Raw genomic sequence first — 10,515 nt, forward strand, 5'->3', positions numbered from 1 at the left:
TTGTAAACAATGCTGATATCTTAAAAAAGTACATGTTTTTAAAAACACTCTCAAGTGCCAGTCTTTTAGTGCGTGTTAGGGGCAGTGAACACGTTGTGGTTGCATTGGATTATGATACTTCTTTCCGCAGGAAGGGTTTGCAGTCACCCCACGTTCTGCAGAATGAAGTTTGTGTAAGATAAGAAATAGAGGAATGTCTGTGCGGGTTGGAGCAGTGGGCAAGATACGCTATTGCTTTGGAAGAAAATAAAGCTCCTCTAATAACTGCTCACAGAAATGCACCCGAGGGTGAGGTATCTTTGTCTCCCCGGGCAGAGTGGCTGGTTTTGCCTGTCCATGTGAGGGCTGGAAGATGAAGCCGTGTTGCTTGTCATGCAGGTGATGGGTGTAATGGCCACACAGATATTTTGGTTTCAGAAAGGCACTAAAATCCTAAGAGCAGGAAAATCAGACAGGAAGGTGAAATGTAGCTTATAGTATAGTAACTGAGGATTTGTGACCTGCCAAGATACTGTCTGTGGTTAAAAGCCTCCAGAATACTTTAATACCTGTTTTATTATTATTATTATTATTATTTTTTATTATTTTATATTTTTTTATTGTTTTGTTTTTCTCTCGATTCCTGAACTCTGCCTTGTGCTGTGCATTGAGGGACTTTGCCTGGAGGCACAAAGAGTTAATGCAGAAATAGATGGCAGATTAGTCTGGGACAGTCTGTGATTTGGAGTGAGAGAAGTATCCCAAATAGCTGGCTAGCTGCCAGCAGGATAAACGGTTTGGAAATGGTATCAACAGAGCAGGGGGGTTCTCCAGAGCAGCTCTGGGTGAGGATTATGTGTCAATGCACTGCCGTACTATTTAGTATAACAGACATACCCAAAGTGCCTTTAGTTTATAAAAAGAAAAATGATTAGCAAACACATATTTTCTCCCTGGGCTGTTAATAAATTGAATAAGAAACTCCTCTTTTCCTTCCCTCCAACATCATATGTGTAAAAAATAGGGAAAAATATTTTGATTAGAACATTTCCACTTCCTTTTCTTTTCTTTTCTCAGTCGCTGTTTTCCATCCAGCTGCTGAGCTGATGACAAGTGTGGAAGGGCTGTGAGAAGGGAGATCTTCTGAAAATCAGGCACATTTCTATGGGAGTTGAATGATTCAAAATTGAGTTCTACATAATTCATCAGGGATCTCTTGCAATACAAACAATAAGTCTGTCAAGTAGTGGTACAGTCGAAGAGGTTATTTCCGTCTTAAGTCTCCTGGGCACAGCTGGTAGGATGTTTAAAGAGGGAGAAATTACGAATCAGGATACCATGATTGAGCTCCCCACAATAACTCTGTGTTTTGGTTTTGTAGGTATATACAAGTACTTCTGTAGATACATAAAATGTTACTGAACTTTTGGCTTGTGCATTTTAATTATCACAAGCAATTAAAAGCTCCTTTTTTTTTTTACCAGCCATTCAGTGACCTAGATGACATGAGTGAATGGCCTCGGTCCATTTCTCTTTGAACAAGGAACCACACTGAAAATATTGCCATTACGTTCGACTTCCTCGCTGGCAGTCTCTACTGGGAGGAGAAGGACTGAAAGGGTTAGAACAGCCAACTTTCGTTCAAGCCCTTCCTTCTGGAAAATTTTCCGCTGTTGCTAATATGAGCCAGAGCAACACCAAGAGCATTAGTGAAGGCAAGATGTTGGGGCAGCCGTAACTGCTGGGGTTGTTAAAACCTGCTCCTTTCTCTGCCGGGAGTGACCTGGAGCTGTGTCTACCCTGGCATACTCGGTATTGCTTGAGTGGAGTTCTACAAGTGGGAAAGGCTCCAGACAAAAGGCCAGTGTTGACATAGTTGTGGTCTCTTCAGGCCATGGTTGAGACACATCACTGGGGTGGTATGAGGGGAAGTTTCCATTAAGCATTGTTCCCAGCTTGCTTCCACCACCACCACCGTGGAGTTCTGCAGCTGGATTTCCAAAAGAGCTCGATACTGAAGAGCTCTCATTTCAGCAACTTAAATAGAGGGGCTAAGTTCTTTCCAAAACACTTGGCAATCATCAGCCCCCATTGAGAACAAAGCTAAGTGCATTAAACAGCCCAGCCACTTCACTGTTGTGAAAATTTGGCTGCTGTCGTGAGTGCAGAGTGTTTAAATAATACAGAGACTGGCAGCAAAGGCATCTGGCTCCTGATGGAGCAGAGAGGGGCTTTACCTTCACCTGGCCTTGCTGGCTGGCACTGGAGGCTTCCTCCTTGGCTGATTGCTTGCACATCACAGCCTCTGACCGGCTCTCTCTCTGGATGTTGTGACAGCTGTGAAGCTTGCTGATGTGAGGATTAGTCGGCTGCTAGGCACATGACGTTCAGATTGCTGTTCTTATTTGACCTACCTCTGATTGCGAGGAATTTAGTGCATAAAAATAACACCCTGAACAAATTTGGCAGAAGGATGCACAGCTAAAGTGCCTTGCACACAGGGGGAGAGGAGGCTGGAGAGCAGTGTAACGTGAGGCCACATACTGTACTAGTGCAGTAACACCAGTGCCAAGTCCGGCGCAGCCCACGCCGTCGTCTTGGGTTACGAGGAGTTCCAGCACCACATAGATGCAATGGCCATTAGCCAGTAAACTAACGAAGACAGGTTCCTGGCTTGTATTATTGGCAAAACTTGATAGAATAAATAAAAAGATACAAAGTGCCAGGAGTTGCCTAATGTAAAACACTGGACAAGGAAATACTGGTTTCTCTGCCTGGGATTTCATACACCCTTATTAACTCTCCTGTGCTCAGTGCAGTTCCTGATAATTCGCAGAGGGCACCAGAACGGGGGAGCAAGTGCAGCCTGGCAGAGGTGTGCGGGTGGTGGGAGCATGTGAGTGCCGTACAGCACAACGGGCTTCAGCCTCCTCGGTGGCAATGTTCAGCTCTGTGCGTTATTTTCTCAGGCTTTGCATTAGTGAAAGCAGTCACCTTGGATGAGCCTTGCTCTGGCAGCTGGGACGTCTCTGGTTGCTGAAGGACCAGGGCTTTAGTGTTGAGGGCTTCTTAGACTGGGCAAAGGGAAACAGGTGCAGGTAGGGAAAAAGGCAGGTCAGGATTACTGGAGGTTGTTCTCCCAGATCACCTGGAGTGCAGCACTCTTTGCTTTATTGGGTTTGATGTCGTTTCGTTTTTTCATGCTGTTGCATTTGGCAAGATGCAATACTTTGTTTTCCTGTGTTTAAAAGGATCTTTTTTGCCCTTTCCTTCTTCAGAGAGATACTGTAAAATTTCTTGAGACTGCTGATTACAAACCTCATATAATTACATAATATGGCCCATTAGAGATAAATGACAATACGTGAGCTGATACCATGTACCTAGAACTTCAGCTGTATTTAAATACCGGCTTTTTTGTTTAGGGCAATTAGAAAGCTGAGGCAGATTGCACAATCCCCGTGATTTGTAGGAACACCCCGTGTGCTCACCAGAAATATTATAAAGTAGTCAGAGCCGGCGACTTGCTTCATTTTAGCTGCATTTCAGAATTTGCAAGATTTGTACATGCACATGTCTATATATCTGTATGCATTAAAAAATAATCTGGCTGCTCTGATACAAGTGCGCTAACATTAAAGGAAGCTTTCCTGCATTTAATCCTTTAAATAAGCCTGTTTCTGCCAGCCCATGTATCTGGAATGAGATTAGCCACCCGTTCAAAGCAAGGCTACAAAAATGCCTCGGCTTCGCGAGCCTTTTGGGCTGGCTTTAAAACAGTTAATAGTCTGGATTTCCCCACACACCTTTAAAGACATAAAAACATTTTAAACACGCACCTACGTATTATCGTTATCTCCGGGGCTAGCTGGAAAGCCTTCCCATGAAAACTTCCCTCTCCAATGAGTCTCATCACAGTGTCTGACGCCCAGAGTCTACAGCCGGCGTTCACCTGCCAGCCGCTGGCACAGGCCATGAGAGGGCCCAGGTGCCTGCACCAAACACCAAACACTGAGCACCGAGCACCCAGGGCCACCCAGCAAGGCCCCTTGCCAGAAGCACGGCCAGAACCGCAGTGTTTTCAGCACCCGGGCCTTGGCAGCAGCGCGCCACGTCCTGCAGCAGGAGAGGAAACGCGCAGGGCTGGCACAGTGCAGGCAGACGAATTCTTTCCTCTCGCTCTCTCTCATACAGATATATATATATATATATATATATATTAATCAAATAACTTTGATCCTCCTGTTTTCTTCTCCCAGGCCTTTACTAACCTTTCCTGGAAGCTGATTTTATCAGTGCTATTTTAAAATCAGAGTTACAAAAGACAAGCTCTCTGCGAGTAAGCCCCGTTTTGCGCAACGCAATTCCCTGGTGCATTTTCTGTGTGGCTCCAATATTGTTGCTGCAATCTTTTAGATTAAAATAAAAACTACATTGTTAGCACTGGCCTTGATTTGGAATTAGAAATGGCGTTTAATGTTTACCATTTTACACCATAAATATTGCAGATACAGACACAAATAAGGAAATATTACGCAGTCACAGGATGTTTGTGTAGTTATTATGAAAGCCATCACATCTGTAAAGACAAAGTGAATTAGGTAGTAGCCAAAATTTTTAAAGAATATATCCTTCAATCACAAGGCCTTCTTCTGAAGTCTGCGATGCTGGTACTTCTGAGGCATGTGAAAACTTCTGAAAATTCTGCCCATGGGGACAGTCTGTGTTTAGGCAGCTGACTTTAGGATCCTATTTTTGGAACCTTTGGCTGAGATTTTAAATAGGATTTTTAGTGGGAATGGTGCCTGAATTGGTGCTGTAGCACTGGGGTCTTGAAGGCTATATCGAAGATTAAAAAAAGAAAAATATGGCATATGTAATGCTTTCCTGGGGGTAGGCTCCTTATAACGAGATTTTATATATCATAAAAGAGCAACATCGCGTAAATAAGTGTTCTTCCATTTTTGCAGAGCAGTTTCAAGCAGTCATTGTAGCCTTTCACGTTGCTAGTTTCCCTCATCGTCTTTTAGAACATTGCCAGTAGGATTTCATAGAAAATAGTTAGCAATCTCCTTAGTGGAGTGCTTTAGCACAGCTTGACAGTACATTTTCATGAGATTTTTGTCCTATTGCAAATACTACACATTGTCAGTTTCTAGAAATCTGTGTATGAGAAAACTGGGAAGGATTATGGCGTAATGGATAAATCAGACCTAAATTACAGTACTTATGACTTGTTCCTGAGGATGTGGTCATTAGGCACAGGTTGGCATGGTAAGTCCTCTGCCTGCACTTGAGTGCAGCTCTGTTGGATTCATTGATCCTAAATGGGCATTCAAGATTGGCAACCAGAATTAGGAACCAGTCTTGAAAATAATAGTGTGAGCATGTCTGGACCTGAATATACACCCTACAAAATGAGCAATGTAATACTTAGCCAGAGTAGCTACCAAAGTTGCAATGAAAGCTTAAGAATTACTGCTTGTAAATTATCTACAGAGTCTTTCAAAGTCATGTTCAGTGATATTATTTACATAGTTTCTTCTAACATAGCTGAATACCTGCTTTGTTTCTGTAGGTCAAATCTTGCCAACAAACCGAAACACACCAAGTCCCATTGATCCCGAGACTATCCAAGTTCCTGTTGGCTACGAACCTGACCCTGCAGATCTTGCTCTTTCCAGTATTCCTGGCCAGGAGATGTTTGACCCTCGTAAGCGCAAATTCTCTGAAGAAGAGCTGAAACCACAGCCGATGATTAAGAAAGCTCGCAAAGTCTTCATTCCAGATGACCTGAAGGTAAATTGGAACTGGTGATGACATTGTTTGTACACGCTCTGTGACAGTTGTTCTTTCACATACATGTTTAGAGCTTGAATCTGTTTTCTCATGTAATGTAAATCTGCCATGCTAATTATGACTTTGTTGTAGAATAAAACTGTAACACTTCTGAAGAGGACTGAGGCAAGAATGTCCCTTATATGTTAATCAACAACTGAAATTCATGAGATCAATATTAATTTCCTTTGTATGCCAGAAACTTCCTGCATGACCTTGGACAAGCTTACTTTGTCCCATATTTCCCACTTATGAAACAGTCTGATCATGTTTCCTTTTCCTCCACTCTCTGTCTGTCTCATCAGCAGAGACTGTAAAGTCTTCAGGGAAGAATCCCTCCCTCACAGGGTGTAGTCCATGGAGGCCCCCAATAATGACAGAATGAAATACAGTTTGTCTTGTTTGGAAGTTTCTTTAGCTCTGTATATAACAATGAATGGGAACACTACACTAAATACTATCTAAACTAGGTGAAAGGATCTTAACTAGTTGAAGGGAACCAGACCAAAATAATTCTGCCAGTAAGCGTATTTTAATACAATATTTAAAATATAATACAACAATAATGCAATAATTAAAAAAGAAAAAGCACTTGTTTGTGTTTCTCATTGATTCTGAGATGTGAAGAACAAAGAACTTGCCAGAAGAGAGCTGAACAAATTAATCAGCTGATTCAGTTTATCAAGTAACTGCGAAAATTGTCATTATTTGCCAAATTCTATTCCCTGTATGTGATTTCCAAGAGGTTGTTTTTAATCAGAAGTAGGCAGTGAAGAATTCTGCTATGGCCCCCCAAGATACAGATTGAAAGCCTGTTGGGTGTTGGTGGGAATCTTCAGCTCTACACAGAGGCTGGAAGGGGGCATGTGTTTACACACTGATAGTATTAGGGAAGGAAGCTGATGCTCTTCACTATTTTTGAAGCTAATGTGTGAGCTAAAAGAGCGCACAACACCAGTAGTGTCACTATGTGGTGTCCTCAGTTTTCATTCAGAAAGATTTATCTGCGCTGTGCCATTATTTTTCAGGCAAATTTTACTGCTTCTGATGCTCTGCTGGCATTACGGTGTACTGAGGTCTGCCTAAAGAGGGGTGTTCAGTACAGAAACAGCTACACAGGTGTAAGGAGACTGGAGTTTGCTCCTCGGTGTCATTCATTCTGTGATACCTGCTCAGTGTCCTTATATTGTCAAAGCAAGCTTTTGCCAAAAGTGCCCTTGGACTGCTTCATACCAGATGTGGAAAATGTCTGTGCCTTGCATGCAGCAATGGAGCACCCAAGTTCTCAGCCTAAGACTGAAAGGGTTCAGTTCAGGGTCCCTCTCTTCTTTGAGATACTTGCATCAGATGCCCTTGACGTAGTTCAGAGTGCTTGACCCAAGCGCTGCTTCTGCCCTGGCGTGTGGAATGGCTATTGAGTTCTCGGGGCGGGTAAGCAGATTAGACCAGTCAATCGTCTCTGGGTTGCATGTGATTTTGAAATGCCAGCCTTACCTCTTTCGGGTCTGGATTAAGGGATTTGCCATAGCAATTTGTTAAAATAAAGATGGATGAAGCCTAGGTGGCACACTAATAAATTGCTTAAAGCTGATTTTTTGGAGTGGAGTGAGATGGGAAATTATAAACAAGATTTAGGTCATAGCTTTTTGCTGCATGCTTGTTTTTAAGCGGATTTTTTGGGGGCAGTCCCAAGTGCAGGTGAAAAGCAATTTAAAGATGCACTGACTCCAAATCATCTTTGCTGCACACCTCACAAAGCTAAACTAGTATGAAGCTGTTGTAGAGTACTTGTAGCAGTCGTTTTGCTCTTGCGTTGCCTTGTGCAAGCAGCAGCAGAAGCTGCAGAGCAGCAGCATTAGGCCTGCCTTGTTTCCTGCAGAAGGATGAGGGAGTGGGGGGATTTCCCTGCTCAGTGCAGTGCAGTACCAGATGGCTCCTGTTTCTCACCCTGGATATGGGGCTGTGCTGCGGTGCTTGATGAAGCAAGGGCTGCCCTCAGACCGTAAGCAAATGTAAGAGTATAAAAATGGAGGGATGACTCTGGGAGGGCAAGTTTGAGCTGGACAGCTCGACCAGGCAGTCTGAGTGTTGAGTGGCTCTATCACTCTGCAGGGGATGGAATTTCCCTTTTCCTGAGACACTCTGCCCACTTCGTGTTTAGTGAGTTTCCAAATTTCTAGGGCTTAATTTTCACAGCAGTGCAGAAGCTGCCATTTCACTGAAGGCCATTTCATTAGAAGAGCCAGAAAATCAAGTGAAATTAAGTAGTGACTTACAGTCTTTGATGCACAAATGCAACTAAGGTGATATCCTAGAGACAAAGCTTTAAGGACAACACTTTGGGAATGTGTTAGCTTATGAAACTTTAGAGATGAGTGGACCTATTTCTGGCAAATGCTTTTTTATTCACTGTCAAAGCCTATTGTACTAATCTCTTTGTGTATGGTACCAAAGCAGCCGTCCTTGTTTTGCCATTCCTGAATTGGCTGCAAAGCTGTGCCAAGGGATCCTCTTCCAGTGACTTGCTGTTCTAGAGTGCAAACGTGAACCCTTTAGGGTGTTGTAGGGAAAGAGCCGAATGACAGAGGACATGGATGGTTCCAACAAGCAGAGTGAACCAGGTGTTGGCTGGCAAAACAGATGAGCAGGGACATACAAGAAGTAATTAGTACTGCTCCAGCAACCGGTAGCATGAGTCATCACACGTGAAGGTGGATGTGCCAACTGTAACTAGGTCAGCGGAGATGTGCGAGGGATTGTACTGCTGGAAAAGCGCTTCGGCTGTGCTTGGAGGAGTTCATGCTCAACAGGATGAGGGGCTTAGCCCCTTTCATTCTGGCAGAAATACAGGCAGGTCTCTGCACTCCCTGCCTGGGTTATGCCGTGTAAATCTGTAACTTCTGTCCCAGCAGTGCCTGGCGTTGTCGGGGCTCGTAGGCCTCGCAAACAAAATAGGGCCTGGCCAGCAAAATCCATGGTGTTAAGTCATGCCCAGCCCCGAGGCTGTGGCCGAGAGCACATCCTGCTGGCTGCTCAGTTTACTGAAATCTAATATCTTGTTTGTTTCCTTCTGTGTTTAATGAGCAGGATGACAAATACTGGGCAAGGCGCAGAAAGAACAACATGGCTGCGAAGCGGTCGAGGGATGCCCGCAGGCTGAAGGAGAACCAGATCGCCATCCGCGCCTCGTTTCTGGAGAAGGAGAACTCGGCTCTCCGCCAGGAGGTGGCCGACCTGCGGAAAGAGCTGGGCAAATGCAAAAACGTCCTTGCGAAGTACGAAGCTCGACATGGCCCCCTGTAAAGTGAAGGGAGGGGAGCGGGGTTTTTTTCTTTTTTCTTTTTTTTTTTTTTTTTCGGTTGCGGGTTGGCATTTGAATAGATGGACAATGTGTTTCCTGTTTGATAGCACCACGCCCAAACCAACCTTTCTGTCTTCAGCACTTTACCAGAAGCAGAAACAAAACTGACTTACGTTCTTTTTTTTTTGTTTGCGTATGCGTGTACCTGCGTATGTGTGCACATGTGTGTTCACACATCTGTATATGTGTGTGCGTGTGCATGTCGTGTGTGTGTGTGTGTGTGTGCGTGCGCACGCATCTCGGCACTTCCCATTTTTACGAAGCCCTCTTCAAAGGGTGCCACATTTTTACCTGGACTGTTGAGAACCGCCATAGTAAGCTTTTTATTATATTTTTTTCAGTGCTGCTTCAGATTAGGGTTTTTATTTTATTGTAACCAGTTCCATCCTCCTGATTTACTTGGAAAGATCCCAGTATAAATTATAAAAAAAAGGAAAAAAAAAGAAAAAAGAAAAAAAAAGTAGATCTCAGTTTTTCGAGAGTAACAAGCTATTGTTTATGTCTAATCAGAAAAGTTAACGCTAATAAAGTGCACAAATAATAATTTAGTACTACACTGCAGAGTTATTAATTTATAGATTGCTTTTGTTGTATTTTAAGTTTTGGTGATAATTGTCTTCAGATTTAAAGTGCTGTTAGACTGAGTTAGCTATACTCATTATAGATCCCATAATGGCTTCTCTATAGCTATTAAGGTTCCTTTTATTTCCACAGACCCCAGGTAGATAGGAGTACTATTGATAGACCACAGCGTGTGTATTTTGCACTGTCTGTACCTGAAGCAATAATCCTATTGTACGCTAGCGCGCATGCTGCCCGGATGTTCCTAGTGGACGTAGGATGGTTTCCCTACTCAACAGAAGTTTTAATGTCTTTAACAACAAAATAAAATTAAAAAGTAAAAGTCACATTAATGTGAGCATGCTAATTGTATCCCTGCAATGGGGAGCGCATGTATAAGAAGCAGGATAATTAGTTGAAACAACAAAATTAATAGTATCAAATCAGATCCGATGTTGAAATCAGAGGGGCTTTTCTGTTTCCAGTTAGTTATGCATTTCTTCAAGTTCCATTTTGTGATTACAAATTAAATAACCTAAATTCAGTTGTTTCTTTCCCATGTTTTGTAATATATTTTCTGTGGATTATATCTTGCTGTTTGAAAAATCACTTTTATTCAGTTAGAAGAAGTCACTGGTTTGCAAAGCCCATTTTTCCTAGTGATTGTTGTTTTGAGTGTGACATGAACTGATGGTTCTGAACTTTATTGTTTTAAACTCTATTTGCTTTTGAACACGTGTGTTCTAATATAAAGTGGACTTCTGAGAAATGAATGT

The 10,515-nt window shown here is 42.9% G+C and overlaps 1 protein-coding gene across 1 annotated transcript in view; it reads left to right on the top strand.

Annotated features, from left to right (window-relative positions):
* HLF (HLF transcription factor, PAR bZIP family member) overlaps positions 1 to 9,121 on the top strand; it is a gene marked incomplete at its 5' end in the record, with an annotated part of 31,753 nt that extends 22,632 nt beyond the window's left edge. Inside the window, 2 exons of the mRNA XM_084298718.1 lie at positions 5,558 to 5,778; positions 8,905 to 9,121. Coding sequence (XP_084154844.1) covers positions 5,558 to 5,778; positions 8,905 to 9,120 — 437 coding nt within the window. The 3' untranslated portion in view covers position 9,121. The remainder of the gene's footprint in view (positions 1 to 5,557; positions 5,779 to 8,904) is intronic.
* Between the last annotated feature and the right edge of the window lie 1,394 nt (positions 9,122 to 10,515).

This window comes from Netta rufina (assembly GCF_964035555.1).
Source record: "Netta rufina genome assembly, chromosome: 19".
Lineage (NCBI taxonomy): Eukaryota > Metazoa > Chordata > Aves > Anseriformes > Anatidae > Netta > Netta rufina.